The sequence below is a fragment of the Cydia fagiglandana genome, chromosome 4 (genome assembly GCF_963556715.1).
Source record: "Cydia fagiglandana chromosome 4, ilCydFagi1.1, whole genome shotgun sequence".
Lineage (NCBI taxonomy): Eukaryota > Metazoa > Arthropoda > Insecta > Lepidoptera > Tortricidae > Cydia > Cydia fagiglandana.
The window spans coordinates 1,666,736-1,680,328 of record NC_085935.1 but is presented as its reverse complement, the minus strand read 5'-3'; the positions used below and the strand labels follow the sequence as shown (position 1 = coordinate 1,680,328).

Sequence of the window (13,593 nt, the reverse complement as noted above, 5' to 3'; positions counted from 1 at the left end):
TTAAGCTCACGACACAACATAGCTTACGGTTCAATTCTGAAATAAGCTATGTTTAATATCACTGATGGTGTGAAAATAAAATTACAAGAGCACAAACAGCCTGCTCAAGGTGTACAAAGGGTTCCGTTTAGCGGCCCTATGAATATCTAAAAACCTTTGAAGTCTATGCCTGCTATGACAGACTAGAAATTAATATAAATTATATTTGCCTCGAGAGCACTAGTCTTTCAGTTAACATTTTTACGAGTACCTACCTATGTAGGTACACGACATAACCAAGGTTAGGTACCTATTTAATTATTATATCCCTGACTGGCATGGTATAGGAAAATTGTCATGTGCTGCACAAGCATGTTGGAAATAAAAATGTGCAAAACTGACCTAACGGGGCGTTTATGAATGATTTATTTTACACCCTTATGTCTGCCTTGTGAACCTTGAGGATTCGAACCACCTTGATCGTAAGTGCTCCTATGCACAGATTAAGTTTATTTTAAACTACCCATGCACTAATCTCAAAGGCACGTGCTTCTATGCACGGACCAAATATTGTTATCACTTAATTCACTTAACATTATTCGTCATAGTTTGATACTATACGTTTAACAAATGTACCCACCGTGGAATGTAATGTACCCAGTCATAAGGTTTTTAATAAACAGTGACTTAATGGTTTGCACGAACGATTCTAGTATAACTTCTGGGCGGTCACGTCTAGGGCATGACCCTCTAGTTCTCAATTTATACAAAATTATAGCATTGCGATACTGTTTGCTTTGCACAATGTGAAACAGCAGCAAGCCTTGCGAAAAGGCGAAGCTATTTTGAAAGGCGAGTACTTTTCAAAAATACATTGTAATATATATAAATATGTTTTTGTCGTGGAACAAGTACACCCAAACAAATGCAGTCATTTATATTATATTATAATATGTTGGCAAAACTCTGCAAAAGAGTTATATAGTCTGTCTGTACAGTGTAACTTGAAGGCATCAATGCACATGAATCTCTTGAAACATGGTGGATCAATTAATTTACACCCCGTCTGTGTCTTGCTCCTATTACCAAATCCACAAGTTAAGGACCTCAACCTATATATAGGTACCCTTCTTGCTCGAGACCTGTAAAAAATGTACACAATAATTTCATGCAGTCAAGTGTCGGAAAACTAGATCCACACAGCGATATCGTGAATATATATCCAAGAACTCTGTATATTGCCTCCCAGGAGGCGGGATGTTATTAGACTAACCTATATAGTAGGTAGTAGGCCAGAGATATAGTATACAAAAGTACACTGGCCCAAATTAAGTAATATTATATTTCAGAATATAAAATAATTTACAATCTTGCTATTATTGAAATATAAACAAGTAACAATTATCCTTAGTTCATAAGGAGGATAAGTATACCTAAATATCTAATAGATTCGACAAAGTGTTGATTCTAGCATTGGATAAAATAGGTCCCTCTTAAAGGGCCTCTGCGCTGTGGCTTTGGGGCCACAGGCGCCCGGCAAATGGTCGGGAACCCCCTGGTTTCCCACAGCAAATAATGTAAAATCACGAAATAAGCACATAAATTTGTATTTCGGTTAAAAGCACCTATGCGATGAGCTAGGGTTTCGAATTAAGTATCTGATTCCTTATAATTTACACACTGAATAGAGAAAACTGAATATTCAGAATTAAGCAATGTCTATGAATAGTTTACAGAAATTAAGCCACTTTAGCGGTCAGAACCAATAAAGTTTTAAGGCTTATGTCTACCAGTAGGCACCAGATAAAGTAAACCACTAAGAAACTACTCTTACTACATATATACAAATTATTGAGTAAAATTAAGGTTATGATAGCTAAACATGAATTTAATTAGAATGACTCTGCAAATATTATTGATAAAGTTCTGTGGCAATTCTACACAAGAACACCACAAAGCGTCATAACTAGTGCCACAGCGCAGTGAACAATGAGTGTTGTGGCTTAAGCTCTCATAGTACCTAACCTTCACACTTTTAAGTAAGGTTTATTTATGTATTTACAGTGACTTGCGTTCTCGTTAGTAAAGCATATAAAAGGGTTAAATGCATTTTATAGCTATAACTATAACCTATAACCAAGTATATGGCTTACAGTCATTAAATAAATTTAGTGATTCCCTATGACATTTGAATAAGTACCTAATTTTATTAACTCTGTTTGTGGTGATAGTGATATAACGAATAATTAAAATATTCGTCTACCTAATCCCGAGGGATTCTGGAAATAAGAAAGGTCCTGTCCTTGTTATATTCCTGCAACTGCTTACTTTACTATTATAGATAATTATTATCAAATTTGATAAGAATTGCGACTTATAAATAAAAACTACTCTAGTACGTTATTATTTTTATCTTTTCATACTTGAATTACATTACTCCTTATAACAGATGTTGTATGCTCTTTGAAGAGTAGACTGACTTATCACATCTTCTTTTACCTAGTTTTCACATACCTACATTTAAGTAATTAAGTATAGCACCCTTGTGGTGACTCACTTATTCTTTTTGAACATTTATAAGTACATTAAGTACGTATACAAAATGTTAAGTTAGTATCATAATCATAATATAATGGAATATCAAATTGTATGCTTTACTAAATACCTCTCTCCTCACAGGTGTTAAAATAAAGGGTGTACTGCATAATTAATTAAACACTCATAATATAATAATATTACATATACATAATAAGTACATGTATAATCACATTGGCTTGGCGTCTTCCCACCACCAGGCGATAACAAACACGTCTCAATATTATTATTAGGTTCCGAATAGCGGTACAGTTGTTTAATGACAGCGTTTTACACAAAAATAAAACGCTAATTAAATAACTTACCCTATTCGGAACCTAAAGTTTTAATCCTGCCTGGTGTAATTTTGAGACAATGAGTTGGAAATTTGTTTTTGCGACAACCGCCAAAAAGCAAACTGCTGTGTGGTGGGAGTGTGGGAGAGAGAGGGACGTATATGCTAGAAAAGGACAATACGACCGACAACAGGGTTGCCATTCTCTATATTATTATTAGGTTCCGAATAGGGTAAGTTATTTAATTAGCGTTTTATTTTTGTGTAAAACGCTGTCATTTTAAAAATAAATACCTACATCAAAATACAAGTTCATGTTGTTATTGTCAATTTAAATGTTGTTTGAATGTAAGTGAGATCATGTTGCTTGAATTTCTGTAATTCTTGATAAATTGTGCAATAAATCTAAATAAAAAAAACACGTTTTTAGTTTGCATTTCGAAAATAGCTGTACCTACCGGCCTCACAGACTCGGTAAAACTATGCCAAGTAAATTTTCACCACTCAATATTACAAGCTTTTATTTATATATATGCGTAGGTGTTATATGTAAAAATCCATTTAAATTCTTAAGTAGATATACGTACTGTGCTGCAAATACAGGGCCATGAATTTATTTAAATAACATGGCTTCACTCGGACTTCACTCGTACCAAAAAGGAAACAATACTGTTGCATCTCGGGAGTTATCTGGATAATTTACTATCTCACCAGGCAATAGAAAGGCAGTTTGTACTTGAAAATTGCGTAAGAATACGTAAACGTAAAATCGAATGTCAGTTGCGGATTTTATGCATGGTGGGGCTTGGTGGGGGGTTACTTCAGGGGGGACAATCAGAGGGGTTACTTAAAACTAGTCTACAAGTAACTCAAAAGTGGTGCGACCGATGTTGCTAACACCATCGTAGGTGATGTCCCGAGTCCAAATCCGACATTCCACGTTGATGATCACGCCACCTGCCGAATAATTAATTAGACTTAGGGTCGGTTGCACCAAACCGCCTGCCACAGTTAAAGCGTTCGCTATATTTATTTGTATGGGAGGTAATAGTCAACGTTCAGAGTGTTTTCATTCGATATTTTGACGAGCGTTTGTGTTATGGATAACCATGGATGACATTGTAAATTTCATTCGATAGCGTGAGGTGACGGACGCGTTTGCGTTAAGTGTCATTTTGCATGGGACATATTAGACATAAGTCTATGTTTGTAATTTTGAACAGCGCGCCAAACGGTCCCGTTTTAGAAAATCCCATGCAAAATGACACTTAACGCAAACGCGTCCGTCACGTCACGCTATCGAATGAAATTTACAGGGTAGGTATTGAACGGCGAGATCGTCATCCATCGGTGTTTAACATCACTACGATAACCGACAATGTCACATCACTAGAGGTGGTCGTCCATCTTAGATTGGTTTTACGCGAGAGCGTCCTCGCATATTATTTTCAGATCTATACTCTCATATATGTGATTCCCTAATAAATATTGTTAAAAGTGGTGTCTGGTGTTTTTACTCTTACAGCTTCAGAAGTGCGATAGTGATTCCTCGCCTACTACGATATGATTTGTCGGAAAAGTCATTCCTTGTTTCATTGTTGTGAACGTTATCGTTATATAAAATAATGAAACTGATTGTAATGAGTAAACGCATCAACACCACTCATCAGTTAGGGATTAAAATATACAAGGTCTTACCGTCCAAGACCTACAAGGATAACCTAACTAACCTACTAAACCACTGTCGGCTGCCGACGTACTGTACCTTTGCCTTTTGTTGTGTTTACTTTCAGATATCTATTTCAGTTTACTGTCCATCATAAATGAACATGTCTGGCTAAAAAAAAAATACATATGGACAGTGTAATAAAGCTGATTCCATGATGATGATGAATATGTATTACAATATTCACAGCAGAAGATTACAAGACATAGGCTGACAGTATGGTATGAATAAAGGAAATCCTTGGGATTACAAAGTAAGAATTAAAGTTAACTCAGGTAAGAAGTCGTTGATCCAACAGATAAGAATGTTCCCTGGAACGTTCCCCGGAATGGCCCCGGCCATAGTGGTAAATATTCACTGCTTCTCTTATATGTTGTGTTATTTTTGTGATTCATGTGCTTTCAGATACATAACATAATGTGATTATATACACCTGACACATTAACACAATGCTATAATCATTTTCTAAGATTTGTATTCCGGTGTGAGAATTATATTCAAGTAAAAGCCATACAAACAAGTTTGGTAATATAAATTTAGCCTTGATTGATACTATGTGTATGGTGATATTATGCTCTCACAATTAACAATGAGTGCTACTTAATACTTTCCCTTTACAGTCTAATTAAAATAGATTCCAAGTTTTCAAAATCTCAAACCGGTAAGGAAAGTGAATTGTTGTTTCACATAAGTGTGTGTGTAAAACATGCTTATTGCAACTGAAATAATGCTTTGTTAGTATGTTTTTGAGTTGTGTAATTTCCAGAAATTTGACAGCAATGATTCTTGAAGTGAATTACCATACCGTTGAAGGCATTAGAGCGCCTATCAGCTCAGATCTCTATAATGAACCCAAATCGACATGGATAATATTTCAAAGTTAGTTGGTTATGGATGCCAGTTATATTATGTTCAGGTAATTCATTATATGCAGAAAATGTTGATAAGGGACTAATCTCTGATGTCATGGAAAATGAGGTATTTATTTAGAAATAAAATGATTGTTCATGTTTTACATGGATACTAATGGTTAGTGTGTTACATGGACTGGGTTGGTAAAATGCGCTTTGTGAATAAGCAAAAGGAGTTATTGGCATCTATTTGTAGCTGGTTAGTATTGTCTGTGACAGGTTTAGTCGCTCCATGTTTCCGGATCCTCCTCGGGCTGAATATTGTAAAAGATGTTTCATATCTCATATAAACTCATACATCCTTGCGATTCATATTAAGTTGGAGACATACTGATATATATTATAAGGTAGTATCTCAGTAGAAGTGTCAAGAAAATTAACAAGGATCATTTCTGTCTGTACATATTATTTTATTAATTATGAATAAAATGTTTATCCAACCGTTGCATACAACTAGTATGTTGTGTTGTGATTGTTTTGTTCATAGGGATGTTGGTTTATGTTTGCAATGCAAATATTTTTCACAAAATGTCATGTTATAAAATGTACCAAAGACATATATTTAAACAGACTTACCAAATAAAGAGAATGTTATTGCTATGACATTGTCAAGTGTTTGAGTTATTGACAATGATTATCTTTGGTGTTCTAGCAGTATTTTTCAGATGCATTTCCTTATAACAAAACTTGATTGCTGGTGAAGTTTTGACCATAAGTTGTAATCATATACTTGCACTTATGAATTATGATTACAGGAGATTCCAATGTTTAAATCTTATCGAAGAGATGGACATATTGAACTAGATATTTATTTACTGAGCTGAATATGACACTGGTAAAGCCAGTTGATGCTAATGGTAAGCAAGGTGAATTCTTTCAGGAGTCAATATAGACTTTGACGGTCTACATGATGTACATGTCTTTTACATACAATTGCTACTGGACTCTAAACGTACCGGTCAGTTAAATGTTAAATGGATGAATATCAAACGAAGGTAAATAGCTTGGTTAAAGCTTTCTAAGTAACTATTTTAACCCGTTCACTGCTGCTGAACATTGACCGAAGGATATCATGTCATCATGAGTTACTGTTTGAAGTTATTAATGGTTTTCGTCTGAACTTGTAGTGTGTTATGGTACTGTTTGCATTATAAAACAGTACACTTATTGCTTCTGGGTTTCATAAATCAGAAGTTAAAAAAAAATTAAACAATAATAATTATAATGTTTCTTGTTTTGCAAACTGCATAAACTGTGGTTTATTATGTTATGAACTCATTTACCTTTAAATGTGTGCTTGCATGGCATTTAACAAAATTATTTAGTTTTGTGCAGGTATAAGATGATGTGATGAGTTACCTACACATAAAATGCACATATACAGCTGAAGAAAATCAACCATGTGTCTTGGGATTGAAAGCTTTATGGTTTAAGCATATGTGCCATTGATTCAGCTGATTGATCATTATCAATATACACTTTCATGATGGTTGAAAATACAAATTTGTGAAACCTCGGTAAGGCGAACCTGGGTAACAGAGGAACCTCGATAACATGAACTTCTGTTCAGGCTCTACGGTAGTTCAACCGTGGTATAGTAAGAGTGTTGCCTTTATTTAGGGGCACGGAAGAGGCACGCCAAGTTGCACATGATCATTTACATTGGTTGCATAGTAGCAACTGCTTACTATCCTATATTTTCCATATTAACGCCAAATGCTGCTATTTCAGGTACCGTTTTCAGATTAAGAACTGACGACAAGTATATTCTCAGAACTGAGATATAATTTTATTAGACACTCGGATTGAGAACTGAGTTATTATTTTATTTATATTACTTACTCTCGGATTAGGAACCGAGTTGTGACTTTGTTTTAATTTCAGATTTAGAACTGTGTTACTGTAGTCATACTAATGTGTTTTGTTAACGGGTTTCCCGACTAATGAAGGCAAATGCTGTTATTTCAGGTACCGTTTTCAGATTAAGAACTGGCTATATTTTCAGACTAAGACTGAGTTATACTTTTATTGAACACTCGGATTAAGAACTGAGTTATTATTTATATTTCATACTCTCGGATTAGGAACCGAGTTGTGATTTTGTTTTATTCCAGATTTAGAACTGGGTTACTGTTGTCATACTAATGTGTTTTGTTAACGGGTTTGCCGACAAAACCTAGAAAATAAACACATTGTGCTTGATTAAATATTGTAGTAACCATGGTAATGCTTGCGATATGTTATTTTATGCCACCTCACTGTTAACCATTTTACTCTAAAGGCTGGTTCATAATTCTACCGGTTGCTTCAATGTCTGCTATAGAGCTTTAATTATTGTGTGCTCTTTAAGAAAGGCTGTTACTTTTGTCTTGGCAAGGGATGCTATCCTTAAGAGGCTAATTCCTGGCGCCGGTAATCGCAACAAAGGCTTGAAGGAGCGGTCTGTTGCTTGTCACTATCTGTTATTGGTTTCTGCAGTGTAGGCCTTAAGAGGCGGTCCATTGCTGATGACATAATACTAACCTTAAGAGGCTAGTAGTTTTTGGTTTCTGCAGTGTAGGCCTTAAGAGGCGGTCCATTGCTGATGACATAATACTAACCTTAAGAGGCTAGTAGTTTTTGGTTTCTGCAGTGTAGGCCTTAAGAGGCGGTCCATTGCTGATGATATAATACTAACCTTAAGAGGCTAGTTGTTTTTGGTTTCTGCAGTGTAGGCCTTAAGAGGCGGTCCATTGCTGATGATATAATACTAACCTTAAGAGGCTAGTTGTTTTTGGTTTCTGCAGTGTAGGCCTTAAGAGGCGGTCCATTGCTGATGACATTACTATCCTTAAGAGGCTAGTTGTTTTTGGTTTCTGCAGTGTAGGCCTTAAGAGGCGGTCCATTGCTGATGACAATTATGTCATAGTATTAACTATCCTTAAGAGGCTAGTTGTTTTTGGTTTCTGCAGTGTAGGCCTTAAGAGGCGGTCCATTGCTGATGACATTACTATCCTTAAGAGGCTAGTTGTTTTTGGTTTCTGCAGTGTAGGCCTTAAGAGGCGGTCCATTGCTGATGACAATTATGTCATAGTATTAACTATCCTTAAGAGGCTAGTTGTTTTTGGTTTCTGCAGTGTAGGCCTTAAGAGGCGGTCCATAGCTGATGACAATTATGTCATAGTATTAACTATCCTTAAGAGGCTAGTTGTTTTTGGTTTCTGCAGTGTAGGCCTTAAGAGGCGGTCCATTGCTGATGACAATACTATCCTTAAGAGGCTAGTTGTTTTTGGTTTCCGCAGTGTAGGCCTTAAGAGGCGGTCCATTGCTTATAACATAGTACTATTCTTAAGATGCTAGTTTGTTCCTGGTATCTGCAGTGTAGGCCTTAAGAGGCGGTCCATTGTATGTGATATGAGATTATCCTTAAGAGGACCATTATTTCTACTACCGATAACTGTTTTATCTATATCGTACTATTTGTTGTTGACCTTGAGAGGTTGGCTTGAGACTTTGTTTACAAAAGGATATTTAAATGACCTTAATACTGATGATCTCAAGGTTACCTTGAAAGGGTTGCTTGCACTAATACCTTTTAGAGATTGCTGGCGCAGTTCCGGACCCAGTAGAGGTTGAGGTAGTGCCGGTTCAAGATGCCCAGTAGAACGAGTGCGTGCAATGGGCTCCGTGACAGCCTTATCGTGAAGGGCTGACTTCTACGGTCGCTGTCCCTACAAGGGCAGTGGTATTCTAGCCTGCATGTGGTATTTTAACACGGTAATGTTTTCTTTTTGTCCAATAATCAAATCTGTGGTTAACTGCCATTAGTCACGATGCTAGAAAGCGGTGACATGAAGTACCTACTTGATTACGTCGTCATTAAGGGTGATAATGTAATTTATTAACAATGTTGCTAAAGAGCGCTCATGAGTTCTGTCCAATAAGAACTGCATCTTTCTTATGTATTTACAGAAGTAGACCTTTTGACTGTGATGGTTATTACGGTATAATTTTATGGCTATCAAGCCGGACCTGTGATCAAAGGGTCTAACTGTGCCATTTGCGCATTAATATATCGTCGAAATCTTATCATGATTATTTTGAACAACATTGTGGTATGCTAATGTCAAAGCCTGTCGATGGCGCTAGGGTGAATTATAACGCCTTGGTTATATTAAGGAACTGAGGCTTTTCACATGTATGTTACAGAGTTTCGTGAATAAGAGTTTGTACTGTTTACATGTGCTGTATCGGAGGGCACCTATGCACATGCATGAGACGTGTCCCACGTTAGCCTCCCACCAGTTGAGGAGCCAACTCAACGGAGGAGCCAACCAGTAATGAACTGGTGGAGGCTACCGCCACCTGGTGAAGGCCCAGCTTGCTGCGACTGCGTTGGTTGCGGCAGTCTTCAGTGGCGGCCTTGATAACAGTGACCTGACGGGACGTAGGTCGGGTCAGAAGATGGCCGAGCTGAACGGCGAGATCGTCATCCATCGGTGTTTAACATCACTACGATAACCGACAATGTCACATCACTAGAGGTGGTCGTCCATCTTAGATTGGTTTTACGCGAGAGCGTCCTCGCATATTATTTTCAGATCTATACTCTCATATATGTGATTCCCTAATAAATATTGTTAAAAGTGGTGTCTGGTGTTTTTACTCTTACAGTATAGTGTGTAGCTTTCAAATAGAGCTCGACGAATGCTATTGTCTATTGTTATGTAAAACCGCTCGTGCCACGTGCCACAACCACCTGCATAAAAAATACGTACTTCGGTTACTGAGTGCCGGCGAGTCGGACACTACAGAACCAGTCTAAAATGTGTCATCGAGATGCGTAACAAAGGCGCGTTATCGGAGAGCGCACCTACACTGGTTTTTTGGGCGTTGGACTAGCAAGCGCTCAGGTGCCAAATAGAATAATTAAGACCCTTTTTGCAGGTAAGTAGCACGTGCGGTTTTACTTCACAATAGACAATGGGATTAGCTGTCGAGCTCTGTTTGAAAGCTACGCACAATAACTGTATTCAATCAATCTTACGTGTCAAATTCTGAAACAGCACAGCAACCAGCGGCCCTCCATCGTTAGTCAAGCTGCTTGCGTCAGTTTTGTCAGCAGTACGTAACCGTCTGATTGGAAACCCTGGAGGCAAGTATTCGGGGATATACCGAATATGACGAACGTTTTCTTCATCAAGTGGAGACTTTCCTTTACAAGACACCCAGATGTAGTCTTCGAGTTTTGCCGATGGGTGATTCTGCAATGAAAACTATTTTACGGTTTTTACCTGTTTAATAAACCAAGTTAAAACATAAAAGACAATTATGAAAGCTTAGAAACTCAAAGGATTTCCTAAATTTAACGCAATAGTGATGACTTGATGAGTCAAAGTCAGAGAGAGTAATAGAATTTTAAGATTGTTTAAGCCATTGCACATTGATATTTATGCACATTGGTATTACCAAGCCTTTCTTCAAGTGATCCGGCATTTCATTTGGGATAGGCAAGTCCACCGAAGTATTGTACGGTTGAGGGGTCCATTGATCAATCTGTGGGTGAAAACAAAATGAGAAACTTCTTTGAAATCATATGTACATATCATAACGTCGAAATGTCAAATCTGATATCACCACAGGTCTATGCTTTGCTTTGCGAACTTGGCTGACAAACTGTCATGCTTACAGAACTGACGTAGATCTACACACAAGGCAGTGTGCTCGGCCAAGTTCGTAGAAAATAATCTGCGACACTACAATTTACATAAACTCCTTCGAGTCACTCTTTCAACCCACGTATTTTTCCCATTTAAGCGTTTCACACACCTTATTTAATTCAGAAACTGACGACAGAAACGCAGCAATACATAGAAGTGAGATCGTATTACTGCGTCGCTATCGTTAGTTACTGAATAAAGTAAGGTGTGTGAAATGTTTTAAACTCAAATTAACTTAACTTACATGAGCTAGCCTCAGGAACACACAAGGGGTGCCCCTGACATACTCATACAGGGTATCGATGGTGCAAGGATGCCAGTACCGCATGGCGTGGGCACAGGACTCCGAGCGTCCCGACTCCTCATGGTAAGGATGAGTGGAGCACGGCGCGTGGGGAGGATCCTCGGGCGTAGAGGTTTCGTATTCTGGACATTAATACAGGACATTACGACGGTGAGGATACTGGACATTACGACACGCTGTAGGCAATATCTTGGAATATTTGTAAAGATCTGGCCATCAGATTAGTCTGGCAAATGTGTCCGGCGGGCAAAGCTGTCAATGTATGGCAGGAAAAGGCACAGATGTGTTTTCAAGCAGACCTCCGGCAGGTACATTGAGATTTATTTGCTGGACATATAGTTCTGCCTGTCATATCTAATGGACACTAAGTATAGGTAAGGTAAGTAGGTAAAGTACGTAGTTAAGAAGAGGCTAAACAGAAGTACGTCGCTTATAACAAATATAAAAAATCGCCACAGGGCTACTTACCATTCAGAAGGCCATTAATACGATGGACCCAAGGATGCCAGGTGCCTGGCTCGGCGGTTTTAAAGTGGATGAGCCGCTGACCATCATCAGCTAAACGTGGCCATGCTTCTAGCTCTGCGAAACCAAAGATTACTAATATGAGCAGTAGGAACAAGTGCCCCATGGAGCTAATACGCCTACCTACTTTAAAATTAAATTCCTAATGAAGTCCTATTGTTCCAGTGCTAATTAGACACTGTCAGCGTAACGAGTAAACACATAATAACAATAAAATATATCGCTTACCTATGTATGGTGCCTGATATAACAGAAAAGCAAAGAGTAGTCCGAGTGAGCATCCTGAAATAAATAATCATCAGGTATAATTTTTAAATTAAATTAGGTACCTAAGTTTAGCGTGCAGCAGTCACTCACAACAGTTACAACTACACCAAGTGAACAGAAACAGGCACTGGACGGTAAACTGACGCAATTACCCTATGACAAATCCCTTACTGAAAACCGCACTTAAATCAGTTTATGAGCTACGTTACAACACACACACACATGTTAATGTTAAACTTATAACCCGTTTTTTTGCGCCCAGGACTCATCATCATCATCATCATTTCAGCCTTTATACGTCCCACTGCTGAGCACAGGCCTCCTTTCATGCGCGAGAGGGCTTGGGCTATAGTCCCCACGCTAGCCCAATGCGGATTGGGGACTTCACATTCACATACACCTTTGAATTTTCGCCCAGGACTAACCGGGACAATATAGGTACGGTATATACTCGTAGTGACATAATAATGTCTGTAACGAGGTCATGTGTACAAATTGTTTATTGTCACGGTGTGTAATTGATGAAATTACGACAATGAGCTCATGGCGTCCGCCGGCAACTTTTGAGCAAAACTCCATTGTATCTAAGTAAATATAATGTGTTTATACGGAGAATTCGGTAAATTAAAAGAATTCAATAGGTATAGTATTTCTAAAATTAATTGACTTGGCTTGTGCACTACCGTGCACTACATATTTAAAAAGTTGATCCGTCTGTAGTAAAATCCATAAAACTTTTTAAATTGTGAATACTTAACTTGAAAGCTTTTTAAGTTTATACATAAAACATTACCTAACTTTATTTTTTATTTATTTATAGTCCAATCAAAGGAGCCATTGATGTCGATAATAATTTTCCCGCCTTCTAACAACACTCTTGTTAATTAAGTGTGCTTCACTTTACATAAAAACTGATAAATTACGGTTGAGCGTCAAAGAATACTTACCGATTATAACTGAAATAACTAAAACACTGACAACAATTTTGACTGTTCTTTTTTCAACTCCCATTATAACACACACGCACAGTTACCTTATAGCGAATGGTGACTGGCTGGCTGACTGTTTTCCCTAGTTGTTCTAATTAAAAGGCATTTCAACGTTTAGGTGATGATGATTGTTACGTCAGTATAAACATAAACATTGCTCAAATAATACTTTTATGTCCACTGTAATTTAGTAGGTAGCTAGAGCTAGGTAGTTGTTTAACTATGATATGCTTATGCTATTTATATGTACGCAATCCGCGCAATCGTTTGTGTTTGTTCTATCTCCTATATTGTAACTAGGTAATTAAGTCACAAATTCCAAAA

At 37.5% G+C, this 13,593-nt stretch overlaps 1 protein-coding gene across 2 annotated transcripts; it reads right to left on the bottom strand.

Annotated features, from left to right (window-relative positions):
* Positions 1 to 3,122: 3,122 nt before the first annotated feature.
* Positions 3,123 to 13,539, bottom strand: LOC134664102 (sodium/potassium-transporting ATPase subunit beta-2-like). Of its 2 annotated transcripts, none has more exons than XM_063520689.1 (7): positions 13,228 to 13,539; positions 12,242 to 12,295; positions 11,957 to 12,070; positions 11,429 to 11,610; positions 10,934 to 11,020; positions 10,512 to 10,740; positions 3,123 to 3,805 (listed from the first exon to the last, which is right to left on the bottom strand). In XM_063520689.1, exons 1-7 carry the CDS (start codon positions 13,289 to 13,291, stop codon positions 3,702 to 3,704), a joined length of 834 nt encoding a protein of 277 aa, XP_063376759.1. In that variant the 5' UTR covers positions 13,292 to 13,539; the 3' UTR covers positions 3,123 to 3,701. The 2 variants fall into 2 exon arrangements, with proteins under 2 accessions (XP_063376759.1, XP_063376760.1); XM_063520690.1 differs by having other exon boundaries at positions 10,512 to 10,728.
* Between the last annotated feature and the right edge of the window lie 54 nt (positions 13,540 to 13,593).

Excerpts from the sequence above, each read along its gene's own strand:
- LOC134664102 (XM_063520689.1), bottom strand. The coding sequence starts at position 13,291 with ATGGGAGTTGAAAAAAGAACAGTCAAAATTGTTGTCAGTGTTTTAGTT. Across the intron at positions 12,071-12,241 it reads ATATCAGGCACCATACATAG|AGCTAGAAGCATGGCCACGT; the intron begins GTAAGCGATATA and ends TTGGTTTCGCAG. Across the intron at positions 11,021-11,428 it reads TGTTCCTGAGGCTAGCTCAT|ATTGATCAATGGACCCCTCA; the intron begins GTAAGTTAAGTT and ends TTTCACCCACAG.